Source organism: Tiliqua scincoides, chromosome 4 (genome assembly GCF_035046505.1).
Source record: "Tiliqua scincoides isolate rTilSci1 chromosome 4, rTilSci1.hap2, whole genome shotgun sequence".
NCBI lineage: Eukaryota > Metazoa > Chordata > Lepidosauria > Squamata > Scincidae > Tiliqua > Tiliqua scincoides.
This window is the reverse complement of record NC_089824.1, coordinates 48,450,242-48,471,329: the sequence shown is the minus strand read 5'-3', so window position 1 is coordinate 48,471,329 and position 21,088 is coordinate 48,450,242. Positions and strand designations below refer to the sequence as shown.

Below are 21,088 nucleotides of genomic sequence, written 5' to 3'. Positions count from 1 at the left end.
GCCCCATTGACTATAATGCGACTTGCTTCTGAGTAGACCTGCACAGGCTTGGGCTCTCAGACTTCAGTCCTGTCCACACTTTCCTGGGAGTAAGCCCCATTCACTATAGTGGGACTTGCTTCTGAGTAGACCTGCACAGGCTTGGGCTACTCCGCCATTGGTCCTTCCTCCACCACACCGTTCCGGCATTGGGGGACGCAGGGGCGGCTCGACTCTTCTTCGCCGTCCACGCCCACCCCGCCGTCCTTCCCTCCGCTCTACGGCCAGGGTGGTTTGGCGGTTGCTAGGGAAGGAGCGCCAGGGAGGCCGAGGGGGCGGGGCTTGTTTCCAGGAAGTGACGACCCAGGCAAGGGCCGGAGTCACGTGCTCGGCGCCCGTGTGTTTCCTGGCTGGTGGGGGAGGGGTTTGGACAAGATGGCTGGATCCACAGGTCTGTGTTGGGTGGGGGTCCTGCAGAGGCCGCGGGGGCTGGCGCGGGAGGGAGGGTCTCCCTCCGAGACCCGGGTGGGGGTGTCCTGAGGCCGGCTCGCCCCGTGGCGCCGCCGCCGCCGCAGTAGCGCGGCCAGAGCCCCAGCCTCGGGGAGGGTGGCGGAGAGGCCGCGGGGTGGGGAGCCGGCGAGCCCTGGTCGCCTGTGGCTGAGGCCGCCTGAGGCAGCGAGCCTTCCCTCCACGAGACTGGCTCGTGGGGGAGGATGGTGGCATCCGAGGGCCTTGGGGAGAGACTGCAGGGCTCGGGCTAGGTGGGCTGAGGAGTTCCCTCGTGGAGTCTGGGGGAGGGAGACCCTTCCCCGCATGGGGTGGCTGGGGGTCTTCGCAGGCCAGTGCTAGCGATATGGGGAGGCAGGTGAGGCAGAGCCTCCCCACTGGAGTCCTTCGAAAAGCACTGCCACCATGTGAGGGTGTAGGGTGGGGAGGGAGGTGAGGCAGCCTCCATAAGAACAGCCCCACTGGATCAGGCCATAGGCCCATCTAGTCCAGCTTCCTGTATCTCACAGCGGCCCACCAAATGCCCCAGGGAGCACACCAGATAACAAGAGACCTCATCCTGGTGCCCTCCCCTACATCTGGCATTCTGACTTAACCCATTCCTAAAATCAGGAGGTTGCGCATACACATCATGGCTTGTACCCCATAATGGATTTTTCCTCCAGAAACTCGTCCAATCCCCTTTTAAAGGCGTCTAGGCCAGACGCCAGCACCACATCCTGTGGCAAGGAGTTCCACAGACCGACCACACGCTGAGTAAAGAAATATTTTCTTTTGTCTGTCCTAACCCGCCCAACACTCAATTTTAGTGGATGTCCCCTGGTTCTGGTATTATGTGAGAGTGTAAAGAGCATCTCCCTAGCCACTCTGTCCATCCCCTGCATAATTTTGTATGTCTCAATCATGTCCCCCCTCAGGCGTCTCTTTTCTAGGCTGAAGAAGCCCAAACGCCGTAGCCTTTCCTCATAAGGAAGGTGCCCCAGCCCCGTAATCATCTTAGTCGCTCTCTTTTGCACCTTTTCCATTTCCACTATGTCTTTTTTGAGATGCGGCGACCAGAACTGGACACAATACTCCAGGTGTGGCCTTACCATCGATTTGTACAACGGCATTATAATACTAACCGTTTTGTTCTCAATACCCTTCCTAATGATCCCAAGCATAGAATGGGCCTTCTTCACTGCTGCCGCACATTGGGTCGACACTTTCATCGACCTGTCCACCACCACCCCAAGATCTCTCTCCTGATCTGTCACAGACAGCTCAGAACCCATCAGCCTATATCTAAAGTTTTGATTTTTTGCCCCAATGTGCATGACTTTACACTTCCTGACATTGAAGCGCATCTGCCATTTTGCTGCCCATTCTGCCAGTCTGGAGAGATCCTTCTGGAGCTCCTCACAATCACTTCTGGTCTTTACCACTCGGAAAAGTTTGTTGTATGCACTTTGTGTGCTTGGGTGCCTCACACGGCAGCAGAGCTTTGCAAAGAACTCCGGAGGGGAGGCTCTGCCTCACCTTCCTCCCACCCACCCACCCCACCTCCCTGCCAGTGATGCCCCTCTCATATTTTAGGTGGGTTTTAATCATCTTACAGTGCTGGCACCACTGATTCTGCAGGCTGGGCTGGAAGTATCTTAACAAAAGGGGAAGAGATGTAATCAAGCCCTAAACAGCATCATGGTTAGAGCCTGTGGGATGAGGAGTCTTGCTCATAAACTTTTGTTTCTAGGTAAACTCATGTACTTTCCCCTTTTCCAGTTGTGATCTTGTTAGTCAGCTTTCTGCAAAACTCAAGAAAGAAATTTGGTTATTGGCTCTGTCTTTGTTTTTGGGTCTTCTCTATTCATGCAGTAATTTTAAGGGAAAACAAAACTTTAAACAGCAGCATCTCTCTTTTACTCCTCTTTTTTCTCCCTTAAGCTTTTCCCCCTTAAGCTTTATTCCCTGCCTTGTCTCTCCCCCCCCCCATCTTCTTTCTACCAGCATCCTACTCTTCTAACTTGGCTTTCCCACCTTTCACATATTCCCAGCCTCTCTGCCCTATCTCAATTGTCAGAATGATAAAAAGGTGAAAAAAGTTCTCCACCTTTCAGTGTGTATGCTTATGGGTACAGAGGGATGCCCTAGGGCCCAGTCCTGTCCAGTTTTCCAGCACTGGTGTAGCTGCAATGCAGCCCCAACTCCCAAGGTAAGGAAACAAATGCAGCCCCAAGGTAAGGAAACAAATGTCCCCATACTTAAAGGAGGCCTCTGTGATTTGTCCCACCATAGGATGCAGTGCAGACCCCACTGGCACAGCTGCATTGGCACTGGAAAATTGGATAGGACTGGGCCCTTAAATCCACTGATTATTTGTTTAGGACCATGGAATCTCATTGAATGTGATCTTATTGTGGTATTTATTGTGGTATTTCATTTTGCACACTATCTGTTTCCTTTCTGATACTTATTTTGAATTAATTCAGGAAAAGGACATAATCAAGTCTTATTTTGGGGATTCAGAATCAGAGGTTTACTGTATTATAAAAATGTGCTATTGCTGTGAATTCCGATATTATACAAGCCAGGTGGTACTTGAGCTCTCAGATGAATGGGGTATAATGTAGGTGATCATAGATGTTGTAAAATAAGTGGATTTTTATCCACAAATATTTCTATTTAATAACTTGAATTTACTTGCTTAGATTCTAAATATTACCCCTGGTAATATGGGAAATATAGTCCTTTGTGCTTTTACTGAGATAATGGGTACTGAACTTACCAAATTATTTAAATTTTTTCTGAGTTCATTGTGTTACTGTTAAGGATTTAATTTAAATCTTTCTTAAAATGCATCACCTTGACATTGATTGGTACATTTTAGTTTATTGAAGTGTACATTACTGCACTTAAGGTGTGCCTTAAGAGAAACTGTTCATTCAGGATTCCTAAAAGGCATTTTCATTCATAAGAACAACCCCACTGGATCAGACCATAGGCCCATCTAGTCCAGCTTCCTGTATCTCACAGCGGCCCACCAAATGCCCCAGGGAGCACACCAGATAACAAGAGACCTCATCCTGGTGCCCTCCCCTGCATCTGGCCTTCTGACATAGCCCATTTCTAAAATCAGGAGGTTGCACATACACATTATGGCTTGTAACCCGTAATGGATTTTTCCACCAGAAACTTGTCCAATCCCCTTTTAAAGGCGTCCAGGCCAGATGCCATCACCACATCCTGTGGCAAGGAGTTCCACAGACCAATCACATGCTGAGTAAAGAAATATTTTCATACTTTCTAGTAATACCTCAATTGAGATTTTGTTGATTAAATTTCTTTAAAAATAATTTTATAACCATATAGAAACTAGCCAAATAAAGCCACCACAATAATCTATCACGTACTGTATTCAAGGCCCTGCCCTCCATCAGCATTAACCCTTGTCACAGGATGCTAGTCCAAATAAGGTATTGCAGTACTTCTGAAATAAACTCAGTGTGGATGGGTGTGACTGGAATTTGAATGAAGAGGACACACATTCAACCTGATAAACTTTTATGAGATAAACTCCTGAATGAGGCCTGAGTCAGTTACAGCACAATCCTGTGCTTGTCTTTTCAAAGTGAGTCCCATTGTGTTCAGTGGGGCTTTCTCTCAGGAAAGTGGACATAGGATTGTAGACTTAAAGCGTAAAGCACTACTGAGAAATATTGTTAAATTGATAACTTCAGTATTGGGAGGCTGGGTTGTGCTTTTCTTCATTGGGTGGATGCTTAGGAAATATATTTTCTTAATTCATTGTGCATACTTGATGATAGATGAATTGCTCAGTGCTGTGAGTATAATATAAGGATGTGTGAAGCAGGTGTACCAGTTGTTGGTATGTATTGAATTGTTCTTGCTGTTAGAGTTTGCTTTGTCTACTGAGCAAACACTCTCTTGAAATCTGGATTTTAGAATATTACAAGTGAATTCTGTAAATGTTGCTATTGCATCCAAAATGGTGAGTGACAGTTGGAAAGAAACAATACAAACATAATATAAAATAAAACCACAACACATTAAAATTCTTCTGTCTTCTGGGACATCATATTTTCTGACTCAAAATTATCAATAAATCTACTCTAAGTATAGAATAAACTAAAAAAATACTGTCATCAATAAAGGGATTGTTATATTGCTTGAGTTGAACTTGTGTATTCCATCCTTCCCCCAAAACTAGAAAACAGACAACTGAACAAAGGAATTAGAAATCTTTTAAGTGGCAGCTACACCTATAACAACTCTTAGCAAGTCCCAAAGGCAACACATTTAACATATACTTGAATGCTTAAAAGCCTTTAAACATTGAAATGATTTCAGGTACCATCTGTTACATGGACTCATTGTGTGACCTTGGACAAGTAATTTACCTCATCAGTGTTTCCCACCCCTATTTTTAAATGGTGGTAATTGACCTACATATCAGGAATGTTGTAAGAGCAGACAGTCAAGATGTCCATACATCTTTCATTTACAGAAGTCAAGAAGAAAAGCAGGGAATAGGGTTTGACACCCTTATTTTCACTTTTCTAAAATAAGCCTTGCAGAGGTTAGATAATACAATTTCTGTGTACTTGAGTACACACGTAATGCTTGTACGCACATAATTGCTTATTTTTCAGAGTGTTTTTTATATTCTACTTTTTAATTCCAAAAATTACCATGATATAATTGTTTTGGAAAGTTCAACACTTCTACGCTACACCTACAAATTTTTTTGGTAAGGTGTATTGCAAAGTATTTTACCAAGGGGAATGGCAGAAGTCCCCAAATCAAGACCTCCCCAAAATATGGCCTGGGATCCATATCTAGCCCACCAACTCATTTTGACTGGCCTGCTGAGCCATTCCGTCCTCTTCTCCCCTCCCCCATCTCCAGCTTGATCAAGCAGCTTGGGCTGGATCAGATTGCTCTTGTAAGGAGTTCATACAAGCAGCCCTACTTTTCCAAAAATAGGAAAATATTTTGTCCTATTGTGAGAATTCTTAGTTATGCACTGTATAGATATATTTTCTATAAATGATATGTTCCAGCCTACCATAAGATTAGGATTTGGTGATATGCCCCTGGCAGCTGACCAGTGACTGTTTGTGGACTGTTGGGTGGCTTTAGATGGGAGTACTGGTAACTGCTGTATAACAGATCATGTGTAGTTTTCCTAACCTTCAGTCATGATTAAGTATGCTGTGAAGAGCTTTTTGCCAAAATTACCAGTTTTAAATTTCTCAGGGTACCTGGGCTATTGAGCTTTAGGAAGGAAGCAGATTTGTGTTTATTGCTAATGCTTCTGCATAGCATGTTGTAATTCTGACTTGAGCTGCTGTACTTTTTTTTTTTTTTTTTTTAGGAAAGAATTGTGCTTAGCATGATGCTAAGTATTGAATAATACAACTTACTTTACTACAAAGTGTGTTATATTTTTATACTGACAGGTGAACTCTATTAGTGACTCCCATGGTACAAATGCTCAAATGAAGGTTTGGTAGTGGTGGACAGAAGATAGGTCCTGATCCTCGGTTAATCACTGGCAATTTTTCAACACCTACTAGTTCCTGGGATTCTTGCAGTGAATACTGAACTAAGTAGCCTTTGGTCTATTCCAGCAAGACCTTGTGTTCTTATTCAAGAGCTCAGCCTTGAGATCATTTAACATAGATTAGCAATGCCTTAACAGTTAAAATATCTTGCATGTGTTCTCTTCATAAATTTTAAGTCCACTGGTGGATCCTGCTTCTGAGAATAATAAAATTATACCATGTAGATCTGTAGTCAGCTTTTTTCTTGTTTACACGACCAATGAATTTAGTAATCATGTCAGTGCTGTTAGCTGGATGTTTCCCTTATCTGGGAGATGGTGTTCAGCCTCTTTGACAGGGTTGTGTTTCCCTTTAACATGCAGGTTTGTATTACGAGGTATTCTGCTGTTTGGGGTTTCCCCTGGAGGTCCAGGTGGCCTTGGTAACAAGTCATATTTTTTAATCAGCTTTGGCATATTTGCCAGCTTCAATGTTTCTGGAGAGAATTGTTTTAGCTTGTTATCCATGATCTGGTCACCTCCTGGTTGGGCTATTGTAATGTTCTCTACTTGAGGCTACTCACATCAGTCCAAGTTGTTGTGACTTGTATTGGCTACCAATGTGTTTCAGTCAATTTAAGATGACGGTTTTGACTAAGTTCTAAGTGTTGGGACCTGGGTGTCTTGACTGTCTTCTACTACATGTGCCTTCCCATGCACTCTGGTCATTAGGGCTTGTCCTGGGTACCCTTATTTTCAGAGATATGGTGAGCATCCTTTAGGATCAAGGCCATCTTGCCAGTGACGTGAACCTTGTGGAATATCTTCTCGCGGGAGACCTGATAAGCCCCTATTCTATACCTTATTAGGAGATGTGTAAAGATTTGATTTTTCTATTGAGCTTTTGGAGCAGAGTGATGTTTGGCAGTCTGGTGGGGTTATTTTATTTTTGACTTTTCAGTTCTGATGTGTGGTTTTGTCTTACACTGCAGTTTTTAATTAGTTTGTGTACTTGATGGTGATTTCCTTTTGTGTTGTTATCCTGTTGTAAGTCTTGATGGTGATCTCCCTTAGGGAGGAGTATGTGGAAAGTATAAGGAAAATTATGTATGTATTAATATAAAAGTCATGATGTAAGTAGACCAAAGGCAGAAACTTCCTGTGCACTGTGCCCATCTCATTTGTCTTAACTCTGTAGCCCGATTGTGGGAGGTTCAGCTTGTATTATTATTGATGAACCCAATGTCTGTGTGGACCCTATGCATAGAAAGACTGCTGATCCATGCTGTAGGTGTTGCATATATTATCAAATGGTTCAGCCATTTGATGGTGGCTGTGATGGGGACATTGCTGATATATAAGTAAGATAGTGGGCAGCAACAGCAATTTGAGTCAAAGGTATAATGCTTTGCAAGCTCTTTTATGTAGTCTGTAATACATAGTTGTATTAAAGGTTCTAATTCAAAAACCTTCCCATGGCAACTATTTAGTTATATCAATCTTAGCTGGAGACAATAGTAGGACAATTATAACAAGATTTTTTGAAAACATTTTTTTTTTACGGAAGCAACTGTTTACTTGGCTACTGAAAATCATGCTGTTGCTTGTTTATACTCTGAAGCTCATTCCAGCCATATTTCTGGGCTGTTATAGTTTGACAATGGTCAACCAAATACAATCTGACTTTTTTCTCTAAAACTGTGCATGTTGGGGAATTATTCTTGAAGCCAAGCACTGCGGAGAAGCAGCAACAGCTGTTACCTGCCGCCTTCTGAAATAAGAGTTGTGTATGTTTGTGGCTCAAGTAGATTGTGTCCTTACTCCTCAGGTTTTGCCATGTCTACAAATGAAAAACTGGCAGTGATTTCTAGTAACTTCCCTGTGTTAGTTCTTCCTCCCATTGTGTAGTATGCTACTACTGCTCAGCGAAGCATCTGCATTATTTAGAGCAGAGGTGTCAGACTTGTTTCATTCAGCAGGTGGATTAACATTCATGGTGCCTGCTGATGGCCATTTTATTAAGCATTATGTTGTTATGTTATTAAGTGACATCATTAATCAGGTGATGATCAGAAATAAGCATTTTGTTCTCACATAGAAATTCATAAGCTGCAAATGAGAGAAGAGAAAATATGCATATCTTGATCGTATTTTCAATATGTGGGAGAACCCAGTTATCACACAGACTGCCCTTTTAAGCAGTGCCATTCTGCAAAGTTGTCACTTCACAGCTCAGGAGCTGAGGGGTTCTCTGCAAAGTAACGTCTTGGCAGAAGCAGCACTGCTGAAAGGATGTTCTACATCAGTGGTTCCCAACATTTTTTCACTTGTGTCCCCCTTGGCAGCCCATTACCATAAATTTTACTCCTCACATTAGCCCTGCAAGGCATTCTAATACAGACCTGCCTTTTTTGTCCTTTATTCAATTCTTTTTCAAGTACCCCTAAAGGTCCTAAGTACTCCTGGGGGTACATGTACTCCAGATTGTGAACCATTGTTCTACATGATAATCGAGCTTATCATGTAATAAGAGCATCTACTGTTTCTCCCTCTCACACTCCTTTTGGTTTGCCTCTTTCCCATACCTTTTTTTGCTTTCTGAGGCCTCCTTCCATTTCTCCCAGTGCTACTGAAAGGACAGTACTGAGAGAGCCCATTTATTACGCAGACCACGCTTTCAGCAATGATACCTCAGCACTGCTGAAAGGGTACCCACATGATAATTGGGCTCTCCCAGCGCTGCCCTTTCAGCAATGCTGCTTCTGCCAGTCTGTCTCTTTGAGCTCAGCAGCTGATGGTTCTGGGAGAGCCTAACTATCATGGGGACTGGATAAAGAACTTCTGTAAGTTGCATGAGGCCTGCAGACCTTATGTTTTACATTCCTGATTTAGAGCCTACAGTGTTGTTAAAGTATGTTGTGAGCTAAAGCATCATGCCTTGATGAAACATATATAAAATATGGATGTAACATTAAAACATCACCTTCAGCATATATTAATAAAGCTACATGCATTTGTGTGTTGGGTTTCTGTCTTCAATTCTTGTGCAGATATAATCTGTTAAATTTCCTTGGCACTTCCCTGAATTCAGCTTTTAGAAATGGCTCTATGATATGAGCATACTTGTGGTCAAACCATCTTAGAACAGGAACTGCATGCTTACATAATTGTTGACCTGCACAAAGAATCAAATATGTACATACCTGAACTAGTAACTTGATCAATTCAGCAACATCAGTTGTGAGTGCCACCTGCTGATTATAAGCACTTTTGGGAAGGGTTTCTTTTTATGTATAAGTATATATTGTGAATTTATGATGATTTTTCCTTAACAGAACTCCCCCCCCCCAAAAAAAAACTAGTCATCTGTGAGAAATGTGTGTGTTCCCTGCATGCCAGGGAGAATTTTTTTAATGAAATGAAAGTTGTTCAGCCTCTCTAAGCTTCCATTCACCGAAGGCGCTCTATCCAGAAATTGTCCAAAAACTACAAATATTGCTGCTAAAAGGCTAGTATATTAGCTTCATTTTCAAGCTGTGATTTCTAGTCTGAATCATTGCTTAATCAGAGAACCACAGAGAGTAGCATAACTTTTCTCAAATTTTTCTAGCTATCTTTTTGAAAAGAGGTGAAATTTTAAAGTACGTAATCTTTTAAATTTGTAAGGCGTGCTATGAATAATGGTAGCAGCATAGTCTCAGAGGGATTAGGATATTACAAAAACTGCAGCGTCTCCACAGTACAAGAAGGTATCCAACAGGTTGAAATGGGCATCAGATTTGGCAGTTCCTTAAAGTAGTCAGTTTAGGTAGATATTGTCATCTCCACCTTCCCATCGGGGGGCCCAATCCTATCCAACTTTCCAGTGCTAATGCAACTTTGCCAACAGGGTATGTACTGCATCCTTTGGTGGGGGTGCAGTCACAGAGGCCTCAAGGTAAGGGGTCATTTTTTTCCTTATCTCAGGCCTGCATTGTGGTTGCATCAGTGTCAGAAAGCTGGATAGATTGGGCCCTTGGTTGCCTATGTCCAGCATACTTATGTTAGTATATGAACACTGTCTAAGAACCTGAGTTCAATTGGAAGTCAGTAATGCTGGCATTCCCAGTTTTCTAAATTAGGACTTGCATTTTCTAATGGAGAAAATTGATGAATAAAATCATGAAAAGGATGTTAATCTTATCGGACTAGCAGAGACTAAATAAGGCCCATAAGAAAATGGTGACTGCATAATGACAGTTTGTACTTGGGATGTGTTTGCTTTTATATCAATTGAAATGTAATGGAGTTGCCTGAAAATCTTGTATGAAGCAATTCTAAGATTTGAATTTATGATGTCTTAGGATGTAAGCTGTCATGTTAATAGGTGATGTGATGTTGGTGCAGACTTTGAATGCTTCTATTGATTTTGTTTTGCTTCTTTTTAAATAGTTAAAGTCCCTCGCAATTTTCGTTTGTTGGAAGAACTTGAAGAAGGTCAGAAAGGAGTAGGAGATGGTACGGTAAGCTGGGGCCTTGAAGATGATGAAGACATGACGCTTACAAGGTGGACAGGCATGATTATTGGGCCACCAAGGGTCAGTGCAATAAGTTTAAATCTTCATATAAAAACGTTTTAGTAGAAAAGCTTGTCTGAGAACATTTGAAATGTATGTTTAAGTAACGTTATGCAGGGTTGAATTCTAGTACCAATCTGTCAGGAATTTGAAGCTAACAGTGCAAGTTACCCATCTTGATTCCTCACAAATTGGTCATAAGATATTAAAAGATCTTTCTTGGGCCCAGGACAGGGATGTCTACTTGCTGTATCTATTTTCTGATGGATACAGGGAGGATATTCTATGCCAGAAGCCCACTGACAATAAAAAATTATCTGGCAGGCTTCTTGTCATTCTTCATTATTGATGTTTGTGGGTGTGCATTCACACGCATATGTGCAAAACTACAGGAAAAGAGGGTGGGTATTCTATGCTAAAAGAGATGCATGTTGAAATGGCATATTATAGATATCAGTGAAAAGGTAGCTGAAAATATTTTGTAGCTCTGAAGGTACAAGTCTTGGTTTTGGATAAGAAACTATAGTAAGAGATGCTTAATGACTTATTAATATACCTAACGCATACTGTTCGTAGCGCATTCTGCTGAACTGTAGCTGCATTATAGTGCTCCAGATACATCTGTTCTTCAGTCTGAGCAATAGCCAGGAGAAGGCACTATTGCCTCAACACACATTTGATAATACAAGTACAGGGGGAGCCCCCATATCTGTAAATTCACTTATCCATGGATCGGGTCCAGACTCTCCCAGCGCACACACCCCCTCTGGAGGCGAGGGAGCTCTGGGGTTAAAAAAGCAACTTCAGGTTTCTCCTTGAAACCAGAAGTGACTTTTTAATGCCCTATAAGACATAGGGTGGCCCAGGGAAGCTTCCCTAAACTTCCCAATGCCTTATTAGGCATTAAGCAGTTTCTCTGTGAAACCAGAATTTGATTTTTTTTAACCTGCAGAGCTCAGTCTGTGCTCCATGGATGGATGTCCTCGGCCTCTGCAGAGGTCAGAGGCCCCTCAGGAGGTGAAGGGAGCTCTTCTCCCCTCCCCTCTCAGAGTGGGAGAGTGACCCCCTGGGACCGCCGGGATGGGCATTCTCCTATATCCATGGTTTCAGCTATCTGCGGGGGCTTCCAGAATGGAACTCCTGCAGATAAGGGGGCACACCTTGTAGTAGCATTTAAGAATGTACGCATGCGAGTGTCAGGATATATTGACTGCCATCATCCTAACTTTCTGTGGTTGAACTTCTGTGACTGAATCCTATGCACATTTCCCTGTGAGTATGTCCCGCTGAATTTACTAGGCTTTACTTCTGTAGACATGCCTGTGATTGCACTCTCAGTCAACTTGCAAAACTCTAGATACAGTTGTCGCAAAACCACAATAACATTACCATCTAAAATACATATCTAATATAATAAATGGTAAACAGTAGTAGGAAAGAGAAATATTATTAAAATATTGTCCCCCTACAAAAGTACAGGTTAGGTTCCAGCGGTCTGTACTTAAGCTGAAATGTTCTTGTCTAAACATCCAGTTCGTGCTGGCCTAGCACAGTTGTACCTACAGAAAAGCACCAGTGCAGCTATCTGTAACTCAGGGAGCCAGTATAATTCCAAAGACTTGCCTTTGACAAAAGTATGACTCCTGGCTATCCACTGAGCCAAAGCAATTGCAGTACAGAAGGGTGCTGTCAGAAAAGTATTCTCTTGCTCTTAATTTTTAGTCACATTAATCATAATGAAATTAGACTTATAGCCCAATCCTAACAATATACTGCAATCCAGTGGGGTCAGCACAGCCTTAGTTACATCCAGGATGGGGATAGAGACTGCTGGGGATCTCTTCAGGGAAAGGGGAATTTGTCCTCTTACCCCAGGAAAAGCCCCAGTAGCCTCTCCACCAGCTGGCGCAAATCTGGGCCACACCATAGCTGGTTTTCTGACCTGGGAGGGAGGACAGGATGCAGCAGTAGCCATGACAGCCCTTCCCTCCCCTGTTCCACTTGCCTACCTGCTCCAGTGGACACAGGCCTCTGAGTGACAGTGGCAGGCTGGTGCCACAGGCCTTGACACTGCCACAATGTGCCTTACAACACATTTGCTAAACATGCCTGTTCCACCGGCACTAGCCAGCATAGGATTAGGCCAGGGCTTTTCAAACTGGGGTGTCGCGACGCCCCAGCCTGCAAGCCCTGGCCCCTGCCCCCTTAAGGGGCAGGGGCAGCCTGGAGGCAGGGAGGAGGCAGCGGCGCGATCCCCAGCCCCTTCCCTTTAGTGGAGGTGGGGCACGATCGCTCCACATCCACTTTCACTGCTGCAGGGAGAGTTTGAGAACCACTGGATTAGGCAGTTAGATTTTCTCTGTGTTTGCTTTTTAAAGCAAGTAGATGGCAGCTGTAGGGGACCTTGATCAAACTCAGATTTAACTTTCCCCTCCTCCCTTTCCTACTTGTCAGTGGTAAAAGATGGCTATCTTCTGTTGTTGGAGTCGCCTCCATTCAGGTGACTTCATAGTGGTCAAACAGTATTCATGCTCCGCTATGCCCCACAATATCTTATCTCTTCCTATGCCCAGTCAGCCTTGGCAATGCTGGCTGCTTCCTTCATCCTCTCCCAGCCTTCTGCTCCCAGGAATGTCCAGATTATAACTGTTATCCACTGCTATTGAGTTGCTGTTCTTCTCCATTTCCACAGCAAGGGGTCAGTATATTGCAAGTTATCAAGCTGCTCTGGTAGTCTCCAGGCAGCTTCTATTGTTATGCTTCATAGCTGTGCCTACTTCAAAGACCCAACCAAGCCTGTTTGTAGGTCGGATGTTTGTAACTCAAATGTCTGCATGTTGGGAACCTTCTGCTGCTTCACAGAGAAAAACATTAACAGAGTGATTGACATGGTAAGGAATAAAGAGATGATTCCCTATCCAAAAGGAAGTCAGTTATTTAAAAAAAAGAAAAAGACAAAAGTGAGATATTGGACTGATCAGTTGTGGAAGAGACATGATGTTGGACTGAAGAGGTACAGTTGCTCTCCCCCACTAAATATGAGAGTGCCCAATTTAAAATATTTCTTTTTGTCCAGTTAGGGGTTGGTTTCATTCATCTTTGGGTATTGTTATTAAACTAAATGGAATTTGAATAAAAATTGTAAGTCACTTGCAGACTGAAATACTGTACTCTTTTAAAGAAGAGATTATTTTGTTTAGATCAAAGACGGGCTAAGAATCCTGCCAGCATTGTATGTAAATGAGGAGGAGACCCGGTATCATGATAGCTAGAAAGGAATACGTAAGACCCCAAAACTGCCTGAACAAATATGGAAAGTAGAACTAGACAGGACATTTTTCAAGTGTGAAAGCGAAGAACCTATCTCACTGAATAAGCAAGCAGTCGTGTATAATTTGGAAAGTCTACCTGCCATTTTCAGTTGCTGTGTTAAACTACATCAAACCTATTCTTGTTTGATCAAAATGTGGTCTCTTTTGAGATTGTGTTTTTAATTCAAATGGAATGAAGTTTTGAAAGCAAGCATTGTTGCTTTCTTCTGTCATTCAGCTCCTGATACAGATGGCCTTGCTTTGAGATCACTATAGCCAGATTTGTGCTTTAGAAATCCACCTCTAAACCAGATAGCTTCCTAATTCAGAGAAGGTTATTGGGTATTCTACCTTGTTCATCAGTTACTTACAGAAAATTACACTGATTTTTTTTAAAGATGGTGTTTGACAAGATGTTTGACAGGAGGTTTTTTCCCCCTTAGTTTTTACATCACGCTCAACAAATTCAGGTTGCTAGTTCACTATGGTGACTCAAAATTTGTTCCTGGTGCTTAGGGAGTGGCTGTAAGGCTGCAGCTGCCGGAGCAGATGAGTTTCATCTTTATTTTTTTTAAAAGAGCAGTACAGTGGCAAAAGCTGCGGGGTTGGGAGGAGAGTGCAGGGTGCAGACCTATTGCTGGTTGGCAGAAAAGAAGAGTGGGGGCTTACTTCTCTCACACACTCTGTGTGTGTGTGTGTGTGTGTGTGTGTGTCAGTCACATGGAGCACAAACCCTCTCCTTCCTTTCCTCCAATAGGTCCTCTAGGTTTGTGCATAAGTGTGTGCTTGCCTTTTTCATACTAGGGAGGGGAGGAAGAGGAGAAGAGAATGCTTGTTTGACTGTACATGTCTATTTAGAAGTTAGCACGTTGAGTTTAATAGGACTTATTCCAGGTATAATAACCATAGGATTACAGCATTAGTGTCATGAATTTTTTCTTTAAAAAAAAATTTCTGCAACTTTATTTTTGGATCAAAGCATTTGGATTTTGTTTTTTTGCTATCATATTGACATTTGCGAAGTTTCCCTACCACCTCGGGTTGAAAATGTGCTTTGAAATGTTTGTTTATATATAAATTAAATTTTACCATTCATTGGTGGCATGAGATTTTGGGGTTAAAATATTAAAACCTAGAAACTGAAAAATTTTGTCTGACTCCTAAATGCTTCAGTTTGCTCCTAGAGCCAAAGTAAATTTATAGAACTCTGGTTTACATTATAGCTATTATGAAACATACAACATCCTAAGTGTGATAAATCTCCCATTGGTGGGGCCCTTAGGTCACAAACTGAGCAAGGAAAATTGAGTTTTGTCTGAACCACTTGAGTACCAAAGCCCTCTGTCAATCCTGGTTCCCTCTGATGTAGGCATCTTAGTACAGGCGAGACTGAGGCATTAAAGGGAGTGTTGTCCCCTTGTACCTCTTGCACCCTTATCCTCCATCACTTGCTTTCTCTCTCGGCAGCAGCTGTCAACATAGATAACTGTGGGCTCTCATGATCTGCCTTTTTCTCCTTATTGATGGTAGCGACTAGATTTTTATAAATGCCATTTGCTGTGGCATCTTTACCTTCCCTCCTTGCCCTGGAAAAGGACCCAGCTGGAATGTATGGATTACACTAGCAATACATACCTCTCTCTCATAGGGACTGAATGTTTGGGCAGCTGGTATCTCAATTTGTGGTACTAGCAAGAGCTCTGCACATGCTACTCTGTATTGGAATGACTGTTCTTGTCAGTATCTGGTCTTTAGGAATATTTATTGCATGCATATTACTTTTGAGCATAATGAATAATTCTTTTTCTTTATTTACTAGACAAATTATGAAAACAGAATATACAGCTTGAAAGTAGAGTGTGGGCCTAAATATCCAGAAGCACCTCCAACAGTTAGATTTGTAACTAAAATTAATATGAATGGAATAAATAATTCCAATGGAATGGTAAGTTGGAATTCAAGATAACTATTTCTAAAGAAAAGCTGTTGGAGTCAGATGGGTGGGAAAGATTACATGTGCATCTGCCTATCTTCTTCCCCAAGTAAAGAAGAATATTGACGTAATTAAAAATATTTCTGGAGTCTTCAAGCCAGAGATTAAAACACATTATAGGATTTAGTCTTAATGTTTCACTTTCAGCTGTGCAATATTTCAACCAATATTTTAAATTATGCTTTAGACTCATCCAGCCATGAAAGCCTTAGTGTGTTTGTAAGAATATTAACCTTTTCTAAGTTTTTTATGTTCTGTTATGTGGTGTTGATGATAAAGGCCTAAAGCCATAGTGAAGGTAATAATTCCAGTTGCATCTGTGGGATGAAAAATTAATTAGGGAATTAATAGGTTAATCCTGCCTCTACATGGTTTTTTAAATCTCATGTCTTCGAACATTATCATTTTCTATGGGAAGGGGAACACTTGTGGAGAGAGAAATGTGAAAACACAAATTAGTTGTATATGTGTGTGTCTTGTGACATATATATACACACTTGGGAGGAATGTACTGTTTATCCCCTAAGCACATACATCAAGATTTCACCTTTTGGGAGGGTGTGCACACATGCACAATTTTGGGATACTATGCAGTCAGTAAAGTATGTTCAATTGTAGTTTGCCTTGTGCCAAAATTATGATGATCTGTTTGTTACAGTACTGTGCAGTTAAAATATCAAATTAAGCATTGGCTTATGCATTTCTTTTGTGACCAGATGATAAAGCTGAATAAGGTCTGAAAATGATAGTCAATCACATGTAAAAAAAATTGTTACATCTGTTTTCTCTTGCTTTGAAAACATTCCTTCTATAGCTTTACAAGAACTAAAAATGTGCTTATCTTGAATGAGAGTGTGAAAATTGCATCCTAGGCACTTGGACCCATAATGAGTTATAGCAATTTATAGTGATCCATAGGCCCCTTCTTATCACTAGTGCAGCCAGATTTAGCACCAGTCAATGTCTAGGCTGCAGAGGTTCAGATGTTTTCAAAACTCTATGCATGCATTGCTACAGTTATAAAACCAAGTATTTTGCATTCTGCTTTTTATTTAAATATATTCTTCTTCCTTATAGGTGGATGCACGGAGCATACCAGTGTTAGCAAAATGGCAAAATTCTTATAGCATTAAAGTTGTACTTCAAGAGCTAAGGCGTCTAATGATGTCCAAAGAAAATATGAAGCTTCCACAACCTCCAGAAGGACAAACTTACAACAATTAATTTTAGCTAAATCCCAAACTTGTCTTAAACAACTTCTACTTATGTTAATGTCTTGATTCAATCTCACAATGCATACCACCCGCACATTAAGAGTTTCTGCTGGTGTACATGTTTTGGACATTTGAAAGTATTTATATATATATATATATATATATATATGTATGCATATGTGTTTGTGTATATATGTATACATATATATATGTATGCCCCATATGTTTTCGGGCGCAATCGGAGAGAAAAAAGGCAGCACAATTTTTTTCCTCTTTACCAAGGCACTACCATTTTAAGCATAAGCCTGAACTAGCCTAAAATTGGAGCTCCGGCGTTTCAAGACGAAAGCATGACAAGAAGTGTCAGGTTGCTGTGGAATAATGTTTCAGAAAACTTTCTCAGAAGAAATAAAAAAGACAAATGGCATGCTTTATCCATCTTGCTTTAGTAAAAGAGCTGCAGATAAAAATTGTTTAAGTAGCAGGTACTGCAATACCATTGCTCAACTTGTTTAATTTTTGCAAAGGTGTGGGTGCTGACTGCTAGTAGTGTCGCAGAATACAGTCAGGATTGTTTTGATACTTGTATTTATAAAATGGGGGAATGAATTTCTTTTAAGCGGCTCCTGTGTGTTACATGTAATGGACATTGCAAATATTTGTTTACAGTCTTTGTTCGAATAAACCATGCATTTAAGTTTTAGTGAAACAAAACAAAAACGGAAATAGGTGTATGGATATGTGATTGAGAATAAAGTTAGTCTTCAAATGTAAATAAAAATGTGGAGAGTATCCTCTGAGGCTGTGCTATTTCTCTGTGACAGTAACTGATGTCTGTACAGCACTACCATACAAGGGCAGAAATTCAAATGTTGCTCCTAATCTACATCGCAGCTTCCACTCTCTTTTGCTTGGTACCTGAGGGTGTTGGAGCAATTTTGGTGGACCCAGAAGTTGTGCATGTATAATAACTTTTGCAAGAGTCTTGAGGACAGAGTTGTGTTCTGTTTTAACACTTGTGCCATTATAATGGCTCTCACTGTGTGTCTTGTGCTCCTGTGATGTTGCTAGCAGATTCAAGAGGTATAGGAGGACAGTTAAACTTATTGCTGTCTGAAGTATTCTAATTCTAGGGCAGGGGTGTCGAAACATTTTGGCAGGAGGGCAACATCATCTGTCTGTGTCAGGGGCAGGGGGGAAAAAGAATAAATTTACATTTAAAATTTGAATAAATTTACATAAATGAATTTATTAGAGATGGAACTTGCATGAATGAATGAAGGTCTTGCAGTAGCTCAAGGCCTATAAAAGGCCTTACACAAAGCAAGGCCAGCCTTTCCTTCTCTGCCACTGCTACATCACAGATGTGAAACAGCAATTAATGGAGGGTTCTGAACAGCAACTTCTGGAGGTTGTGGAGCTCAGGTGAGATGTCGAACAGTTGTCCTCATGCTGAGAGCAGTTACATTAGGCCAGCATGGACTCCAGCAAGTCTCTGGAGGGCCAGAGGCTCATTGGAGACTGGCCCCGAGGGCCTGATTGGAAGCCCCTGAGGGCCACAAATGGCCCCCAGGCCGGGGTTTGGGTACCCCTGTACTAGGGGATGTGCAGACATTCATGCACACAATCCCTCCCTAGTAAATTCTCTATAGCAATGCTTCCCAACCTTGTAAGCACCAGAACCCACTTTTTAAAATAACTGTCGTGACCCTCATAGCTTTACTAGGCCCTCCCCAAGAAAGTGATATAGAAAGAAATATTTTTAGTTAATTATTAATAAAGTATTAATCGAGGTCCTGTGCTCCTGAGGTTGCTGGAGACCTTACATACATATAGTTACGTGTGTGCAGACATTTCTAGACCCTCCTTAAAAATGGAGTCCAAAGACTATTACCCCAAAACTTTACAGTCATTTCAGGGTACCAGAAGGCAGAAATGGAGAACAAGATGTCTACTTAGGGACTTCCAGACCAGGCAAAAGGCTGCACCAGGGTTCACACTAATTATTAGAGAAAATGGGAAAATAGGACATTTTAATTGGGGGGGGGGAGTAAGAAGTCCAGCTACAAGAGTGATCTTTCCATCCAGATTGCCTGCTGCTACAATCTTCTGCAAACCAGGCAAGGGTGCTTGCAAAGTTTTTTGTTTTTTTTTAAACCCATTGGAGTGGGCTGTTTAGACACCCATGTGAATGATTCCCAGAGCAAGTCTGGAACTTGAATACAGACTCTTGTGGCACCTGCTGGCCACTCTTGGTATAATCCAGCATAACTCACCTCCACTATTCCCTCCTTTCCCTGAGCTGTTATAAGGAAAACCCTCACGGGGTCATCTAGTTTTCAATGGTTGTCAGCCAGATGCTTCTAGGAAGTCTGTGAATGGGGCAGGAAAGCAACAACCCTCCTCTCTGCCCTTTGCCATCTGCCTCTGATAGTTTTTTTTAAACTAATTGCTTGTTAATTATGTCTGCTGGTGCACCCTTTGTTTCACAAACTGCTTCTCTTTATTTCAGCTAAATTGGGAAGGCCAGGAGCTCAGCTGAAATAATGCTGGTGAATTTTTGAGATCCTGACCTCTTCTTCCTCTGTATGCTCTTCCCATGGGAAGAGTGGGAAGCAGGCTATGGCAGAAGGAAGTTCCTTTCCTCTTTATTCCTCTCTATATGCACACTTCAAAGAACATCCACCCTTCCCATACTTGTTTAAACCTTAAAGTGCTGTAGCAAACAAAAGACTGTAAACAAGAACAGGCAGCTTTAAAGGATGCTTTGTTCTGAAAACCAAAGCTTTCCCCTTCAAAATATGTGGCAACTGGGAAAGGCCACTGCTTGTGAGTATGTGCAAGGAAAGAATGACTTGGGACATAGATGAGGTGTCATAACTAGGGTGGTATGCTGGGGCCTTGTCCTCTGGTAAATTTCTCCTTACAAATTGGCTCATGGGAAGTGGCCCTAGAATGAATTCAAAGGCTGTACTCTTAAACAGCTGAAAGGATGTCAAAGCGGTTTGTACTAAAAAAGGTTGTTTAGCATGGGGAGTTGTTGTAAGTCTAAGTCACAACAACTTTATTTTTCTTTTGAAAAAGTTGCTTGTCTAGTCAAGAAAAGACTAATTGCTCTCTTGGAAGAATTTCAATGTGTAAAGTAATACAACTTTATTAATAGTGGAAAGATAATGGCAGCACAATGGAACTGACCTGATTCTCAGCTATGTTTACCCACCACACTTCCTGGAGAAAAAAAACTAAAACCTGAATTCTGCAACAAGGAAGTACTACTGATGAACACAAGGTAATTAAGCAGGTCAAGCAAGCATGTATGATTTATTTAATATACGTAGTTCTCAATGTAAGATTAAATGTGTCAAAGGATTACTGCAGTGGTTCTCAAACTGGTGGGTCGTGACCCACCAGTTCATGTAACAGGGGAGGGAGGCAGCAACATGATCCCCAGGATTGCGTTGCTGAGGGAGGCGAGGGGGATGCTTGTGCCTTACGTTGCATGATGCTGGGCTGCAGCAGGCTGCAGGAGGTGCAGGCAGCACAGCACTCCCCGATGCTTGGAACCTGCAAAAGAAGCAGGCGGGAGGTGCTAGCCCCTCCCACACAAGAACTTACTGAGGGCGTACATCTCCCTCAAAGTTTGAGAAACACTGGATTACTGGATTGGGAGAAAAGTAACAGGTCGAGAAGAGGATCATTGAAATATCTATGTATTGAGGAATAGCCTTGAAAAGCACCTCTCTGCAACCTTTGACTTCACTTTGCATTTGATGGAGTGGACTGTGGTTCAGGAAAGCTGCTGAAATTGGTTAGCTTTTAAGTGCTGATGACTTGTGTTTGTGACAACAGGTTAACACTGCTATCCCTCTGGACATTGTTTCAATAATTACTGTTGACTTTTTGGTGTAACTACAAGTGATGATGCATTTGCTGTTAAGATTTATTTGAGTGTACAGAGTACACTGCCATTAGGTAATAAAATATTG

At 41.9% G+C, this 21,088-nt stretch overlaps 1 protein-coding gene across 2 annotated transcripts; it reads left to right on the top strand.

Moving 5' to 3' along the window:
• Positions 1 to 357: 357 nt before the first annotated feature.
• UBE2V2 (ubiquitin conjugating enzyme E2 V2) lies at positions 358 to 17,902 on the top strand. 2 transcript variants are annotated; one of them, XM_066625879.1, is made up of 4 exons: positions 358 to 430; positions 10,460 to 10,530; positions 15,715 to 15,840; positions 16,966 to 17,902. In XM_066625879.1, exons 1-4 carry the CDS (start codon positions 415 to 417, stop codon positions 17,110 to 17,112), a joined length of 360 nt encoding a protein of 119 aa, XP_066481976.1. In that variant the 5' UTR covers positions 358 to 414; the 3' UTR covers positions 17,113 to 17,902. The 2 variants fall into 2 exon arrangements, with proteins under 2 accessions (XP_066481976.1, XP_066481975.1); XM_066625878.1 differs by having other exon boundaries at positions 10,460 to 10,605.
• The last annotated feature ends 3,186 nt before the right edge of the window (positions 17,903 to 21,088 follow it).